Here is an 18391-nt window from a genome sequence, read left to right as displayed (position 1 = left end):
GGAGGATTACCATCTGAATGGTATGTGTTCAGGACTACTCTTCTGAACAATAATGTAATTCCTAGTTTCGAGGAATTAATGGCTAGATGCATTCAAGAACAAACAAGGGTAGAAGAGCAGGAAATGCCCTTGCCTAAAGGTCCTCCTGCTGCTTTTTCTTCTCATGCTAAGAAAAGAAATAATTCTGGGTCTAAATCAAAAGGAAAGGCTGGACCTAAGGGTGGAAGAAAAGGATGATGTTACATCTGCGATAAAGCAGGTCACTATGCAAGGGAGTGCCCTGATAGAAAGGACTCACACCAGGACAATGATCAAAATCCCTCTAATGGCAAATCAAAGGAATGACAAATTCAACAGCAAAGGTAAGAGGAGAGCTGGAGATCGAGGAAGAGGACAACCATTCAAGAAGGCTAGAAAGTCCAGGATGTATTAAATGCACCTGACCTCAAAAGGAACCTGGTGTCCATCTTGGCAATGGAAGACAGAGGCTACAAGGTAACCTTCAGCAATGGCAAGGTATGTATATAATGTTAAAGATGCCTTTACTCTTGGGTTTAGTGTTGATTCATTATATCAGGTCGATGGAAGTCCGCTAGGTGTCATGTCTTGTGACACAACTCTTTAGTCCGAACTTTGGCATCGGAGGTTTGCCCACCTTCATTACAAAGCTCTACCCGATGTAAGACAGATGGTAACAGGGATGCCTGAATTCCAAGTAGAGAAAGAAGGTGTATGTCCGGGATGTGCCGAAGGAAAGCTCAAAAGGGGACCATTCCCTTCAAGTCAAAGCAAGACCTCCGATATATTACAACTAGTTCACTCAGACATATCAGGTATGATGCCTGTGAACTCCTTGGGAGGATACTCATATTATCTCACTTTTACAAATGACCATTCTCGAAAGACCTGGATATACTTCTTGAAAAAGAAGGATGAAGTGTTCCCTTGGTTCCGACACTTCAAAGCCCTAATCGAGAATCAAACCGAAAAGAAGATCAAGATCTTAAGAACTGACAATGGGACTGAATATGAATCTAATGAGTTCCATGATTTTTGTAAAGAGGCTGGCATCAAGAGAGAGACTACTACACCATATACTCCTGAACACAATGGTGTGGCAAAAAGGAAGAACCGCACAATTATGGAAGCTGTTCGAGCCATGTTACATGATCAAAGTCTTCCTAAGCTTCTATGGGCTGAAGCTGCAAACACTGTCGTATATGTACAAAATCGATGCCCTCATCAAGCATTGGGTTCCAAGACTCCTGAAGAAAAATTCACCGGTAAGAAACCTGATGTTTCTCATTTTAAAATTTTTGGAAGCCCTGTATACTTTCATGTGCCGAAAGCGAAAAGAAATAAATTGGGAGCATCTAGAAAGAAGGGAATTTTCGTGGGCTATGGTGAAAATACTAAAGGCTATAGAATCTATGTAGCCGGTCAAAGGGAAGTCATAATTAGTCATGATGTCACCTTTGACGAAGATATGGCTCTCAGCAAGGTGAACAATCTTCTGACTTTGAGGAGCTCTCAAGAAGCTGACAGCAGGGAACCGAAAGAAAAGGATGATGAATCAATGCCTAATGTAGAAGAACCCATGGATCCGATTGATCCTCCTCCATATGAACCTTCCTCTTCTAGGAAGAGGCCTTCATGGCTTAAGGGGTTACTTGATGATGCTGAAGGACACGCTGCACCCCGAGGAACCTTTCGTGAAAGTAAGAAACCTAATAGGTATCAAAGATACCTGACCATCATGAGCACGATCATACAAAATGAGCCTTCGTCATTCTTAGATGCCGTCAAGCATCAAGTATGGAAGGATGCTATGACCGAAGAATATGAGTCTATCATAAAGAATGATGTTTGGGAAGTAGTTCCCAGACCCCAGGACAAGACTGTTGTTACTTCCAAATGGCTTTACAAGATAAAGCATGCAGCAGATGGAAGCACGGAAAAGTATAAGGCTCGTTTTGTTGCTCGAGGTTTCTCCCAAAAGGAAGGTATAGACTATGATGAGATATCTGCACCTGTTGCCAGATATACGACCATCCGCTCGATCATAGCCCTTGTCGCTTCACAAGGATGGAACCTACATCAGATGGATGTCAAGACTGCGTTCTTGCATGGCTCGATCAAAGAAGAGGTCTACGTGGAACAACCCGAAGGATTTGAAATTTATGATCGAAAATCTCATGTATGCAGGTTGAAGAAAGCTCTCTATGGGCTGAAGCAAGCACCCCGAGCATGGTATGAGAGGATCGATAGCTACTTGATGAAGTTGGGATTCACTAGGAGTGAAGCCGATCCTAACCTTTACTTTAAGGTTGAAGATGACAAGCCTCTCATACTGGTGTTGTATGTGGATGACCTCTTTCTAACAGGTGCAGACTCTCTCATTCACAAATGTAAGAGGGAGCTGGCCTCTGAATTTGAAATGAAGGACCAAGGACTTGAAGTGTGGCAGAAGCCAAGGGAAATTTTCCTATCTCAAGGAAAATATGTGGTAAATATATTGGAAAGATTCGGTATGATGGATTGCAAGCCTGTGACTACCTCGACGATCTTAACTTTTAGAAGTTATATGGTAGTGATGTCGGACCAGACTTGGGAAATGCCTCTGAGTTTCAAAAACTCATTCGCATTGATGTTCTTGGTGAACCTCCGTCCGAACATATGTTTTGCATTTAGCATTGTGAGCTCATATTTGGTTGAGCCTCACTGGATTGATGCCAGGAATCTTCTGAGATGTCTTCAGGACACAATCTCTCATGGATTAAGATACACTGCCGGAGATGTGAGACTACTTGGATATACTGATGTTGATTGGGCAGGCAGTGTGGTGGACCATAAGAGCACTTCCGGGTACTGTTTCGCCTTGGGATCTGCTTCGATATCCTGGATGAGCAGGACACAGAAGTCGGTGGCTTTGAGCACCGCCGAAGCAGGATATATTGTTGCTAGCATAACCTCGTGTGAGGTAGTCTGGTTGCAAAAGCTCTTCAGTGAGCTGTTTGGATTTACAATGGATACCACTGTGATTCTCTGTAACAACGAGAGGTGGGATTCGATTATTGAGGAATCCCGTATTAGTCAATTGCTCCAGCAGATAGACATCATCTGGGATATGGTAGTCGATGAGCAAGGAAGCTCCATCACATTAAGATGATGTACAGGTTGATACACCTTGTCAAAGCCCCGAGGAAAGATCTAATCTGTGATTTTCCCAAAAGACTTGGAGTCGGTAAGAAACCCTTGTACAAGGGTCCTGCATGTTGCATACATTGAGCTCTGGGAGCTCTAAGGGCTTGCGGTTCCTACTGGAGCAACATATGACCACAGGGTGACTCACCCTCCCCTGGTGGTGCACACTGGAACAAGATGATTCGCTCTCTTGTGAGACAAGATGATTCGCTCTCTTGTGGAACAGGATGATTCGCTCTCCTGTGTAGCAGGATGATTAGTTCTCCTGTGAGGCCTGGATTGATGTGTTCTCCATGGCAGCCTGGATTGATGTGTTCTCCACGGTGATTGTAGTAGGATAGATGTGTTCTCCTGTGAGGCCTGGATTGATGTGTTCTCCATGGCAATTGTAGCAAGATTGATGTGTTCTCCTGTGAGGCCTGGATTGATGTGTTCTCCATGGCAATTGTAGCAGGATTGATGTGTTCTCCTGTGAGGACAGGATTGATTAGTTCTCTTGTCGAGGCATCCTACCCATGCAGTCTGGGACTCATGGGAAGTACCTCTCATCTGATCAATGAGCAGGGAAATGAAGTTAGGGACCATAGTAGTACCGATGGACGCATCGTTGTAACTACCGTACTCCCTACGCTAGGATGACCTCCATTGATCTGGGATCAATGATACTGGTCTGGGACCAGTGGTAGGAGTTGTACAATACTATGACGCTGGCTTCGGGTCGGTTGAGACTGGTCTGGGATCAGTGGTACATACTCTGAGACTGACTTTGAGTCAGTGGAGGATGATATTGGTCTGGGACCATTGGAGTTGTACTCACTATGACGCTGACTTTGGGTTGGTTGAGACTGGTCTGGGACCAGTGGTACATACTCTGGGACTGACTTTGAGTCAGTATGATACATCCTCGATCATTTCTTCTTCTTCATAATTCGGACAAAAGCAGAGCAGAACAGAACAATGCAAGAGCAGAGCAGAACAGAGCAAAACAGTACAGATCAGTGCAGGCAGAACAAGACAAAGCAGAACAGGCAAAATAGAGCAGAGCAGGGCAAGGGTTAGGCTGTACAGGGCAGTGCATTTGATGGATGAATAGTAACGACCGATAGACAGATTGCAGATGAAGTTCTCCATGGTTGAGAGGGAGTGTTAAAATTGGCAACCAGGGCAAAACTTCATATGGGCCATCTTATTCATGGCTGATAATATTTTTATTAGATTCCTCTCGTCGAGAGGTGTAGGATTGATATAAATATCATCCAATTCCGATAAGTATTCATGGAGATATGAATTTATTTTGATTATGGAATTATTATCAAGTCGACCTACAACTCATGTAGGCTCAGAAGCCCAACAGTCGCATCTATTCACCCACCAACGTTGTGTATAAATATAAGAGGACTTTTCCTCATTTAGGTTCACTCATCTCATCACATCTCTCTCTCTCTACTGCGCAGATATGAGTCTCTTCTCTACTGCGCTGAAATGGGTCTCTCTCTCTCACACATGTGAAGCCGGAAGCTGTTGAATTTGAAGCTGCAACTGCAGAAGTAAAGATTGACTTGCGTGGCCTATAAGATCTCCTCTTTGGAACTGCGCTGTAGGTTCATCTGAATCTCCTTTGAAAGCCGCAACTTTTGGTGGTGGAATGAAGTCAATCCGACGAACGGTTTGCAAGATATCGACTGCCCTAGTTTAAAGCCGAAAACTGCTGAAACTGACGCTGCAACTGCAGAAGTAAAGATTGACTTGCGTGGCCTAGAAGATCTCTTCTTTGGAACTGCGTTGTAGGTTCATCTAAACCTCCTCTGAAAGCCGCAACTTTTGGTGGTGGAATGAAGTCAATCCGATGAACGGTTTGCAAGATATCGACTGCCCTAGTTTGAAGCCGGAAACTGCTGAAACTGACGCTGCAACTGCAGAAGTAAAGATTGACTTGCGTGGCCTAGAAGATCTCCTCATCTGAACTGCACTGTAGGTTCATCTGAACCTCCTCTGGAAGCCGAAACTTTTGGTGGTGGAATGAAGTCAATCCGACGGTCGGTTTGTGAGATATCATCTACCCTAGTTTGATAATGAAGTCGCTAATGCTGATGCTACTGATCTAGGGTTTGCTACTGCTGATATGAATCAGATATATTGTACGATTTCTCTCTGTTGAATTATTGAAGATAAAAGAAGATTTGATCAAAGGGTTTCCCCACACATTGTGGGGTTTGTCCCTGGCTAGCCGCCACATCTTGTGTCTCTTGTCTTGGCTTGTTTTCTGTCGATCGTTTAATGTTCTATCTGCACTTTACTTTATGTACATGTGATTGCTAATCGGTGGAATATAATAAGAAAAAGAAGTAAACTGCTATAAGCATAGAACATACCATAACTTAACAAAATCTTACATCTCCATGAAATTTAAAGACAAAATCTAGAATGACAATGAAATACTTAATCAGAGAAAATTGAACTACTTCAAAGATTTTATAAATCTTAATTGTGCTAATCAAAACCATGTCTTACATTTAAGCTTAAAGAACAAAATTAACACTCAAAATTAAAACAAATGCTTGTGACCTCCATCATGAAAATCATCATTGCACTAACCCAAAAACACCTTGAGATGAGCAAATTTGTAAAATTTGGGTACAAAGAACAATATCCTTAATAATATAAAACATTTTTACTCAATTTCATAATTTAATTATTCTTCAAAACACCTCAATTAATGAAAACAATAATAATTTTCATACTCTTATTTTCATCATATTTCACCATATTTAAATATAGAAATACCTTTATGAAAAAAAAGCAGTCTATTTTAATTTTTTTTAATTATTTAATAACTTCATTTTCTTTTTAATACCATACCCAATATATCTTATAACTACATTTTGTTAGTGTAAATTTCAAATCTCTGTACACCTACAACTTAAATATTGGTCATATCCAGGAAGAAAATTGAATAAGGTAAATATTGGTGATATATGAGAAGAAAATGGAAGTAAGAGGGTCACTGGAAAGTGTGAAGTTCATTTTGTTAGTGTAAATTTCAAATCTCTGTACACCTACAACTTAAATATTGGTCATATCCAGGAAGAAAATTGAATAAGGTAAATATTGGTGATATATGAGAAGAAAATGGAAGTAAGAGGGTCACTGGAAAGTGTGAAGTTTATTTTTCATCTGGTCACAAGGTAAATATTGGTGATATATGAGAAGAAAATGGAAGTAAGAGGGTCATTGGAAAGTGTGAAGTTTATTTTTCATCTGGTCACTGGATGATATATGAGAAGAAAATGGAAGTAAGAGGGTCATTGGAAAGTGTGAAGTTTATTTTTCATCGGGTCACTGGATGAAAGGTGGTAACTTTATGACACCGACCTAAAACATTTAAAAAACCAAAATATTCCCATTTACGCAGATATATTATCGATCTTATTTTACTATGGTGCAGGTTGATTGCATCATTTGCATGTGTCATGTTGTGATGATCCCAGATTTGGATTTAAGGTGCACCGATAAGTTTCTTTGTCCCTAGTTTAGCTATTAGGTCAACGGTGGCCTAGAGATTGTTAATGGCCATTAAGCTTTAAATAAAACATCCTGAGTTTTTTGGGTATGGTTTTCGGTGAAATTTGTTAATGTTTCTCGGTATTAAATTTGCTAATTTATGGAAAATTAACAGATGGTTTGCTGGAAGGTTCTAAAATACAATCAAATAGTTCATGTTCTTTTCTTTACAAAATTGAAAATATGCTTAAGCGCGAAAGTGCTGTTTTATTTCCCTGAACAATAAAAGGCATTTGCCAATCTGTATGTATGGAAAGAACTCATATGCGCTTTCATCACTTAAAAACAAGGACTTAAATTCATTGGCTTGCAGAAAAGATTGTTTCTGAGAGTCTAAAATACTCTTTACAGGTTGAACATGGAAGAACTAAATTATATAAATATCACACCCTAGATGGTATCATGGGAGTGGTTTTCTGGAGGTAAGCTGCAGCTGCTCCAACTCCACTGCCCAATTTCACGGGATAGCCAACATCCTTCAATGCCATTTCAACGCCACTTAGACATCCCAACAGTTGCACCTGCAACATGATTACCAAGGAGAGCAAATCAATTCACGTGTTAATAGAATCCAAGAAAGTTTCCTTCAAAACAGAAGCCATGATTACAGCATACATAAATAATATGTGTTAAGGTTAGGGACTACTTATCTACCATACCTGAAATGCCTTGCCAATGATCTCGTTGGAAGTGTTTTTAAGCTAAACAATTACTTAAAAACTCTCCCTCCATAGAGTGTATAGTTGCATTAACAGTTAAGTTGTAACCATGATTATAAGAGAGTATATGTAAGGTGTCAGCACAGTCTTGACTGCAGCCCAAACGAGCATCTAATTCATGAAAATATTATAACTAACGAGCGAAGTCAAGTCTGCTGCCAAGCACCTTGAAAGTAGGATCTTCACAGGGATACTAATGTGGCATTAGTTTTGATATTCATACGAATATTTTTTATCTTTACAGTATTAGGGTAGCACTAATTCTGATTTTCACAAGAATTCCTGGCAGAAGTGCTCTAAAACCATCCATGCCCTGAATTCATGTTCTGCAATCACCAAAAGCCTTTTCTGAAGTGGCTTCAAAGAGGTTTGGAGCTGACAGGGATTCTGTTTGGAAGTTTCACTTTCATTATTTATATCCTTATACCCTTGGCCAATCAGTTGACAACCTCCCTTATTGTATTAAACAATTAAAACTCACATTATTTCATCTGATTGTGACAATTTCAAAAACAAATTACTTCCCAAACTTCAATTGGGGAATGTAACCGAGCCCGGGAAGGGATTGGGTTTTCTATCACCTTGAGAAACTGACCTACATGCACTCAGTTTTCACTTGATCATAAAAATGTCCTACAACAACTAGAAATCACTTGTGTCTTGAAATCCAGAGTTAATTTCTCTATCACAACAGATTCTGAAACATATTCCATTCTCTGATTGGGATTGAAGTTGTGGTGTTAACAGCCTCAAACGGGAAAGTTCCATGGATTAAGGCTATTCTTTTACAGGTGTCAAGAGTTCAGAAATCATAGGCCGCCTGCCAATTGTCGCTACAAAATAAAATAAAGACATTCCCTCTGTCTCAGGATTCTATTCCTAAAAAGCAAAGCAGGAAAGAAACGGTTACTCAATAATCTTCTTGTGGATAGATTTACTTGAAATAGCTACAGATATGAATTTTCCTGTCTATGTGCATTTTTCATTATTCCGTACTAATTAATGTCGCATGGACTTATGTGGGGAAGAATTTTACCTCATTCAGGCTTCCCAGGTGTCCTATTCTGAACACCTTGCCTGCCACTTTATTGAGCCCCAATCCCAAACTCAAATTGTATCTCTTCCACGCTCTTTTCACAATCTCTGCACTGTCAATATAAGGGGGAACAACCACGGCTGTAACAGTGTCACTGTACCATTCCTCCTTTTGAGTGCAGTTCTTCAACCCCCATGCTTCCACTGCAAACCTGCCGATCCAGTTTGGAGAAGCAATGTTAGTAACTTCGATAACACCAGACCATAAATATATGCTATGGTCTTATTGATCGAATATATATAGTGATGAACATCAGGTGAAAGAAGAAATTGCAAAATTTTCAACCAAAATATTTTAATTGATCTTCAGACTAAGGAAAATAGTGACTATTTAGGCCAACTTCCAGATTTTATGAGCATGCCCAAAAGTGAAAAAGAAACATACATTGGCCAAAGTAAAATTACCTTGTTGCCGTTCCTAAGCGACTGTGCCTTGTAATGACGTTATCTAAGCCTTCCTCAACTAATATAAGATCTAGAGCAGCACGCAGTCCATATAGGAGTTGAATTGATGGTGTGTAGGGCCAATACGTCCCCAACTTATAGAACTTCAAATAGTCGTTCCAGTCAAAGAATACCCTTAGCGACTTTGCAGTCTTTGCTGCTTCTAAAGCCTTTGGGCTTGCACACACAATACCAAGACCTGTTGGCAAGGACAGGGCCTTTTGAGAACCTGTTAGCGCTACATCCACTCCCCATTCATCCATACGGAAGTCAATGGCACATATTGAAGACACACCATCCACCAGAAACAAAGCAGGATGCATGCAATCATCTGCAGGCCCCATTATAATATCATTAGATACAAGTGAACGTTTTGCTTCTTTTTTTTAACAGTCATTTTGTTTATGATTATAGGTATAAGCACAAGTCAATTGCAGATTCCGGAAATCTGATGGACAGGAATGAAGTCAAATAGTTGACTTTACTCTTGTCCATCAGATTTTTGGAATCTGCAATTGAGATAAGGATGGCCTGATTATAATCAGTTGCTCTTGTCCATCAGATTTCTGAAATATTCCGGAATCTGCAATCAAGATAAGAATAGCTTGATTATAGCCAGTTTTCTAACCCTCAATAGATTCTTCTTCTTCGCAGGCAATGGGTTTAGTAAGTGGCATCGTAAAATGCTAAATAAATACTCTGAAGCAATGCAATCAAATCAACACCGGTGGTCATACTCACCGAGCACCTTCCTTATATTTGCCAAATTGTTTGTGACCCCAGTTGCAGTCTCATTGTGAACACAGCAAATAGCCTTTACTTTGTGTTCCCTATCTGCTTCAAGTTTTGCCCTTAGTATCCCCATATCCACCCCTGTTCCCCATTCACACTGTACAACATCAACATCAAAGTTGAGGCGTTTCATTTGATCAATCCACAGAAGACTGAATTGGCCCATCTCAAAAGAGATGATTCGATCTCGTGGTGATAGTGTGTTTGTAAGAGCACTTTCCCAAGCACCAGTACCTGGATAATTCCACCAACATACGTTAGATGATTGATACACCATGCATGTGGACTGAGCTAACACCAACATGCAAGTCAAACTTATACAATATAGATTACCACGTCTAGTTAAATTAAAACTGCCAAATAATGCCCCGAATGAATTATTTCATAAATTAGCAGTTAGTTTGACTCACTGTAACCATATGAGGGAAGCCACAGAAAGGAAAATTGATGAGCTAAAGACAAACACACAACTTTATTAAAAACAAAGCACAATTTGTGAGAGTGGGTTTAAATTTTCAATTTAACGAGCCGAGAGAATCCAGTAAAGCAGTAAACCGTGGAGCCAAATCTACGCACCAGAACTCCTGTAGTGCTAGTAAACAAAAGTATAAAAGGAAAGCCCAAAGTATGGGTTCTATCACAAGGTAATTTGTTTCTCCCTGCGCTCTCATAAATGAGTTTCAAAAATTTGGATTTGCTATGGTGTATAATACATAATTATGAGCTAGCATCAAAAACCTTTTTTGCCACTCACATGGCTTTAGCAAGGGCAATTTTAAATGGCATGCTAAGATTGAGAAGCAGCCAAGCACAACGACAGAACCATACCCTTAACAAAACCCTGATCAGCGTAGAGCTCAGAGGTATTAAAACCTCGAGGTCGCACAATCCCAGGTTGATTCCTTACTGGGGACTGTGTATCTTGAGGGTTTTAATACCTCTAAGTGCTAATTTGATGAGATACTAATACCCTCTGCACATACACTCAAGAGAGCAGGGCAGAGTGATTTTCGAAAAGAGAAAACCGGTATTTCTACTGAAAAAGATGAGATATTTACCCTGAATTATTGCATCTGGTTGATGGCATTTTGGACTGGGAAGCAGTCGAGTACAAACAATAGAATTATATTATACATACACAGAGAGCCTTCAATGGTGCAGAATCAAAAGTAGAAACATAGGTGGTAAACTGCTCGATAGCAGAATCTAAAAACTCCCTAAGAAGGCACCTAACCAAAAATTTGTTTGAAGACGAACAACGTGCACTTAAAAGTATACAGAAGAAAGAAGAAACAGAAGAGAAACACGCATTGACGAAAAATCTAAAACTAAGCAAGTCAGAGTCAAACCCTCGAGATGAGCATGATAATTCAGACAATACTAGACATACCCGTAGTAGGAATTAAGAAAGTAGTGCCTGAGGTGGATTTGAATATTTTCTTCACGTCTTCAAGAAGATTCTTTGTAAGAGCTGGCACTACTGGAGAGCGGTAGTCCTCATTGTTTCTATTCATAGCCCGCAGAACAGGTTCCGGAATATTGACAGGCCCCGGAACAAATACCTGATTTCTCCCTGGTGCATAGAAATGATCCATCTTTTACTTTGGATCTTGAAACCCAAAAAAGCCGAGTGTTTGATCCTGCAACTGCTTCCTACGGATTTTCCTGTAATTCCGGAATAATTTAGTCAAATATGTACTATTTCAATTTGCAATTCGACAGAAATCGGGTTGTTATATTACAAGCAAAAATCAAGCAATTATCATGGCAAAATGAGGCACAGTATAGCAGTAAAACCCAAAAATTGGAAAAGCTGGGATTCAGCAAGGGCAAGAATGGAATCCGAGTAGAATTAGCAACAACAGAACAACATCGATCATCGAATTAACAAAATAAAGCGAGGTAAATCATTGGCTGGTTATGCTTGAAATGCATCGTAACCTAAGAGAAAAGACCTATTCGATTTTTCATAAGTTCAGCAGTTTCTGCATGTAAATAACAGAAGAAAAGGCAAAGCTTGATCACAGCCCTTCATGGCTCTCTAAATGGGGGAATGTGTATATGACTAAAAGCACATTGCACATGAATCAATAGGTGGAATTGAATGACTCGAGAGTTGAATCACAGCAGAAACGATACGTACTGAAATCAAAATCAAAATTTCCAACAACTGGATTCTCAGAGAAAGAAAATATCGAAATTCTTAAGCTGAAGTGGACAGAATCTCAAATTTCTGATAAGAAGGCTACGCCCTCGGCTCCAAGAAACAGAACCTGAAATTTCTGGTAAGAAGGCTACGCATTCAAGTCCAAGAAAGACAATTTAAGCATTTCCATTAATCCTTTTTCTATCTTTTTGTAAAGAGAGACGCATATTCTAGTTAACTAGAAACTTTGGAACGTACCGGCCCAATGGCAACTACAAGGACCTTGGAATACTCGGACCTAATTCCAAGAAATAGGGAAAAGGGAACGGTAATGGGCATGGGATTGCCGGAGGTGGGATCTCATATTATACTATGGGGTTTTCATTGCTCTGTTGTGTGGACTGCAATGCATGGCGCCTTTGCAAAAATTGGAAGGAATCGGATTCAATTCCAAGAAATGAATGGCTGACCGCTAATTAATTATCTTAACTGATCAATCAGATGCCACTGCCTCAGAGGAATCCATCTAAGCTTGGCCAGATGTGTACAAAAGCTTTGCACTGTGACATGTGTTAGATAAGATGAAAGTGTATCGTGAGGCGGAGGGATCTTTAAATAATTAAAAAAAAAAAATTAAACATGATTCACACAGGGGAGGGGATAATATTTTATATTTTCAAAGGATGGAACGGGATTGTTTATGGGGAGGAGATTTGGATTGATACCGTGTGGCCTGTATCTCTGGCTAGCTGGATGTTCGTCCATTTCCATTGGTTCCTGATAAAGTCCAGATTTTTAAAAATCGTGGGTCGTGGTTTTTAAGATGCAGTTATTCACAAATTGTTGACTTCGATCCATCCAAATATAGTGATGACGCTCGCTTGGCCGAGCATCCCATCAAGATCTGACAGAATGGGGTAAGAGCTTACTCAGCAGGAGTATATTTGCTCAGCAAACGCCTGTGATTGGAAATTTAATGGAATCAGGTCTAGGAAAGTTGTATTTTCAAATTTATATAAATTTATAAATTGATAAGTTACATATATCTTTACGTCTCTATTTTCATGGAAACATGATGAATTGAATTAATAATTTTAATAATTAATTTTTTATTATTAAAAAATATTAATTTAATAATATATTATTTTTTAGATATGGATTTATTAAAACCAGCTTAGATCCATATTAATATCGGATCTATCAAGCGTCGAGAGGGATCAAATCTCTCAGATGCAAATTTATTTTTTGAGTGGAAAACTTGAAGAAAGGTTTGCACCTCGAGAGATTTGATCCCTCTCGGCGCTTGATGGATCTAGGCTAGTTTCAGTCATGTGGGGTCATACAAAATTTGTTGAACATCTAATTATTTTGATAATTTTAAATACGCTAAATATGTCTAAGGTTAATTTGGTCAATTTAATTTAAACTTTTCTTAGTTAACTAAGTTTGTTGAGATGAGAGAGACTTAACTTGAATGATGAAAAATGATAGAATACAAATTTTGAGTGCAAAGTGTCAATGTAATAATTTTGATAGATAGAAAATGTGAATACTAAAAATATAATCAATTACAAACAATCTTCATTGCAATCAATTTGAAACTATTTTTTTCCATTTTTTCATATCGATCATGTGAAAAGAGTAGTTGGAATCATAGACCATTCAAATATTTAACTCGAGCTATTGTAGTAAACAACATACCTTGTCTTTGTTGCTCTCTAATATTAATAGTCTCCAAAGTCAATCATTGTGACTTATGGAGTGTTAAACCCCAAATAATTTTCAATGGTAGTAATTTTCTATTACGGCATTTGAATGCAAAGTAACTAACAATGTTGAATGATGGAAAATGGGAATAATAAGAATGTACCCAATTATAAATTCAGGTAAGCAAACATTTTTTTTAGGATGAAAATTCAAGTATTGTATTTATGGTTGAATATTTTTTATGTGCTTACACTGAGAGAGAGTGTGTATGTTTTGGGGGTGAGAATGAGAGATAAGGGGAGATAGAGATATAGATGGGGGGAGAGGTAAGAAGAGAGAGGCAAAGACAGGGAGGGAGGAAGAGATATGGATATGGAGAGAGAAGTGTTAGAGAGAGAGAAGGGGAAGAGAGAGAGAGAGGGAGGGGAAAGGGTTCGAGGGAGGAAGAGAGAAATAGATATGCAGAGAGAATGTGTATGTTTAGGGACTGAGATAGAGAGATAGAGGAGGAGAGACAATGGGAGACAGAGATATAGATGGAGGGGGTAGAGATGTGCTTACACTGAAATAAATGCAGACTATTATTCTAATTACTTTGAAATTAATGTACATCATACATCTTGTTGCATCAAATCAGAAATCAACATCTACACTAAAATCAATGCATCTAGTGTAAGGTATTAAATATGAGTAGAAATCGACATCTACACTGAAATCAACGCATCTAGTGCAAGCAATCAAACAAGATTAGAAATCAATATCTACACTAAAACCAATGCATCTAATGCAAGCAATCAAATATGAGTAGAAATCAACATCTACACTGAAATCAATGAATCTAGTGTAATGTATTAAATATGATTAGAAATCAACATCGACACTGAAATCAATGCATCTAGTGCAAGCGATCAAATAGGATTAGAAATCAATATCTACACTGAAAGCAATGCATCATGTGCAAGCAATCAAATAGGAGTAGAAATCAACATCGACACTGAAATCAATGCATCTAGTGTAAGGTATTAAATAGAATTATAAATCGACATCTACACAAAAATCAATGTATATAGTGCATGTGATCAAATAGGATTACAAATCAACTACATTGAAATCAATACATCTATTTTAGTGAAAATCTAAAATATTCATGACTTTCTACATCTAACTTCTATGTATGTATTTGTCTTTGTGAGACTCTTTCTTCTTCCCTCTCTCTCTACCTTCCATTCTGTGTCTATCTCCCTCCTCTCCTTCTCTCTCTTCCCCTCCCTCTCTCCCCCGTCTCACTCTATCTGCCTCTCCCTAACTTTCTTTATCTTTCTCTTCTTTCCTCTCTCCCCCTACCATCTATATTTATACCTCCCTCCATCTCTCCTTATTTGTCTCTCTATCTCAACCCCCTAAACATATGCTACTCTCTCTCTCTCTCTCTCTCTCTCTCTCCCCCCATATCTATCTATATATCTATATATCTCTTCCTTTCCCTCTCTATCTTTTCCCCTTCTCTCTCTCTCTCTCTCTTGCCACTCCCTCTCCACCTTTCTCTCTCTATGTCTTTCTTCCCCTTCCAACTCCATCTCTCTCTCCCCCTCTCTCTCCTCTCTCTCAAGTCCTCTCTCTTTTTCCTTCCTCTCTCTCGCCTTCTCTCCCACCTCCCTCTGTCTCTGCTCCCATCATACACACACTCTCTCTCCACCCTCCAACTCTGTCACTATCTCCCTCCCTCTCTCTTTCTCTCTCTCCCCCTCTCTCCCCCCTCCATATATATGTCTCCCTGTCTCTCTCTTCCCCTTCTTTCCCTATCTTTATCCTCTCTCCCCCCTCCATATATAAGGTTATGTTTACATAACATGACAACATCTCCCCCATATACTAGGCTGTAAAGTGCCTCTCGGCGCAAAAAAATTGTTTTCCTCCATATTACAATCGTATATATTTGACAAGATCATTTATGATCACTGGAGTTTTTTTAAAATAAATATGGTATTGATAATGATAAATATTAATGGTTTAGTTTCTTGGGTGTAATATGAAAATGTGATACTATTTTTTTTAATATGATCTTTTTCATTGGGTTATTTTTTTTAAATAGATATGGTGTTGGAGAATATATATTAATGTTTAGTTTTTTGAGTTATGTCAAGGTTTTAAAGGTTTTTTTAGATGAAAGGTATATGTAGTTTCATTATGATTTTGGTGAGTAGGACTTTATATCTTTATTGTAGGTTTTAACCTTGTACAGAAATTACTTGCATACGAATTCTAAAACACAGAAAATAAACAATGGGATAGCATAACACATAAAACACATATACGCAGAGATTTTCAGGGACTACCAGCTTGATTTTTTCATTATGTTCCTTTCAATGTTACAATACATATTTATACATGCCGAAGCATCCAATACCATGGACCGAAAACCATCGCGTCCAAAACCATGGACCGAAAACCATCGCGTCCAAAACCATGTGCGAAAAATCATGCACAAAACCATAGGTAGATCCGCCCAACCTAACAAAGAGTCCAAAACCAAAATTTTCTGGAGCGCTACCCAAGACCCCATAGAGTGGGGTTACCTGACCCCTCAAACCCCCTGTGACTCCCCCCACTACAGCGCAATGAAAGGGGGGCTCCACCCCCCTTCTAACCCCCCGGTTAACTACATAGGCTAGTCGTGGAAAGAATATAACACAACCCAACATTCTCCCACTTATTGTTTTCTTTCCACAGGGGGCCACAAGAGAGCTTAGTCATTTATCTAGCCCTGTAACGCCTATTGTTTCTCTACATCAAGAGAACTTCTCAGAGCTCACAGATTTTGTCAATGCATCTGCAGTATTCTTCAAAGTGTCCACCTTTACCAGCAACACCCTTTTGTCTTCTATCATATCCCTCACAAAGTGATACTGAACATCAATGTGCTTTGTCTTTGAATGATATGCAGGGTTCTTTGCCAAGAAAATTGCACTTAGGCTGTCACAGTCTATCCTTATAGCTCCATGTACTAACCCCATACTTGAACACAATCTCTGCAACCAAACTGCTTCCTTTCTTGCATGAGTGGCTGCCATGTATTCTACCTATGTATTTGATAGTGCCACTACAGATTGTTTCTTACTCATCCAACTGACTGCACCTCCAAATAGGTTAAACACATACCCACTTGTAGATCTTCTCTGATCCAGATCTCTAGCCCAATCTGCATCAACAAAGCCACGAATATCCAACACGCTGTCCAGTCCTGGTCTTCCTTAGTAGCACAAACCATAATCACTAGTGCCACGCAAATACCTAAAAACCCGCTTCACTGCTATCTAGTGCTCCTTCCCTAATTTTGACATAAACCTGCTCAATACTCCCACTGCATGTGCAATGTCTGGTCTAGTACAGACCATCACATACATCAGGCTACTGACTGCACTTGCATATGGAACACGGGATATCTCCTCTTCCTCTTCTTGTGCCTTGGGACACTGTTCAGCAGATAAATTTACACCTGCAAGAATAGGAACCTTCACCAGTTTACTATCCTGCATATTAAACCTCTGCAATATTGTCTCGACACACTTCCTCTGGTTTAACCAGAGCTTCCTCTTTGTCCAATCTCTTTTAAGTTCCATGCCCAAAATATAGTTTGTAGCACCAAGATCTTTCATGTCGAATTTGGAGGACAAATGGGTCTTCAAATCCTCGATAATCTCTTTGTCATTTCCAACTAGCAACATATCATCCACATACAAGACCAGATAAATAACACGGTCACCAATTAATTTAAAATAAACACGGTGATCTGCTTTGCTTATGGTGAAGCCAAGTCCCCGTATAAATGTATCAAATTTTTGATACCACATCCTTGGTGACTGTTTTAACCCATACAGAGACTTCTTTAACTTGCATACCAGTTCTTTCTTACCCTTCACCACAAAGCCTTCAGGTTGCTTCATGTAGATCTCCTCTTTCAGATCCCTGTGAAGAAATGTTGTCTTCACATCCATTTGTTCTACTTCAAAATCAAAAGCAGCAACAACAGATAAAAGTAATCTAATAGAAGTTACCTTGGCAATAGGAGAAAAAATATCACCAAAATCAATTCCCGGCACCTGGGAATAACCTTTTTCTGCCAACCGAGCTTTGTATTTCTCCACCTTTCCTTCAGCATTTGTCTTCTTCTTGAACACCCATTTGCTGCCAATGGGTTTCCTTCCAACCGGCAACTCCACCAGATCCCAAGCCTCATTTTTGTGCAAAGATGCCATTTCATCAACCATGGCCTCTTTCTAGAGTTTTCCATCCTCTGAATCTACTGCTTCCTTCACAGTTCTGGGATCATCATCAATAATAGAAAAAGCAAAATTTGAACAGAAAGCATATGGACTATACCTTTCTAGTTGCCTTCTTTCTCGAACTGATCTTCTCACACCCGGAGTTTGTGGCTCTTCATCTTCTGATTCCTCCTATGTTGTAGAGTCTGATTCATCCTCCTTTAGCTCAAACTCTATCTTCTCAGGTTCCTTTGATTGGACTTCATGTTTAATAATATATTTTACCTCTCTGAACACCACATCTCGGTTATACACAACCTTCCTTGTTACTAGGTTCCAAAGCTTATAACCCTTTAAACCATCCTTATACCCAATAAAGATGCACTTTTCAGATTTACTATCCAACCTGGTTTGTTTCTCCTTTGGAACATGTACATATGCATCACATCCAAATACCCTCA

At 39.3% G+C, this 18391-nt stretch overlaps 1 protein-coding gene across 3 annotated transcripts; it reads right to left on the bottom strand.

Annotated features, from left to right (window-relative positions):
* Window positions 1-7044: 7044 nt before the first annotated feature.
* Window positions 7045-12437, bottom strand: AGT (alanine:glyoxylate aminotransferase). 3 transcript variants are annotated; one of them, XM_089378187.1, is made up of 6 exons: window positions 12220-12437; window positions 11206-11480; window positions 9765-10049; window positions 8985-9354; window positions 8521-8731; window positions 7045-7286 (listed from the first exon to the last, which is right to left on the bottom strand). In XM_089378187.1, the coding sequence occupies exons 2-6, from the start codon at window positions 11408-11410 to the stop codon at window positions 7149-7151; spliced, it is 1209 nt and encodes a 402-aa protein (XP_089234313.1). In that variant the 5' UTR covers window positions 11411-11480; window positions 12220-12437; the 3' UTR covers window positions 7045-7148. The 3 variants fall into 3 exon arrangements, with proteins under 3 accessions (XP_089234313.1, XP_089234315.1, XP_089234314.1); XM_089378189.1 differs by having other exon boundaries at window positions 12089-12229; XM_089378188.1 differs by lacking the exon at window positions 12220-12437 and adding an exon at window positions 11959-12098.
* Window positions 12438-18391: the final 5954 nt, after the last annotated feature.

This window comes from Pinus tabuliformis, chromosome J, assembly GCF_031772625.1.
Source record: "Pinus tabuliformis cultivar Carrire ecotype Pingquan chromosome J, CPIR1, whole genome shotgun sequence".
NCBI classification, from domain to species: domain Eukaryota; kingdom Viridiplantae; phylum Streptophyta; class Pinopsida; order Pinales; family Pinaceae; genus Pinus; species Pinus tabuliformis.
The sequence above is the reverse complement of the archived record's forward strand: the minus strand, read 5'-3'. Positions and strand labels throughout refer to the sequence as shown.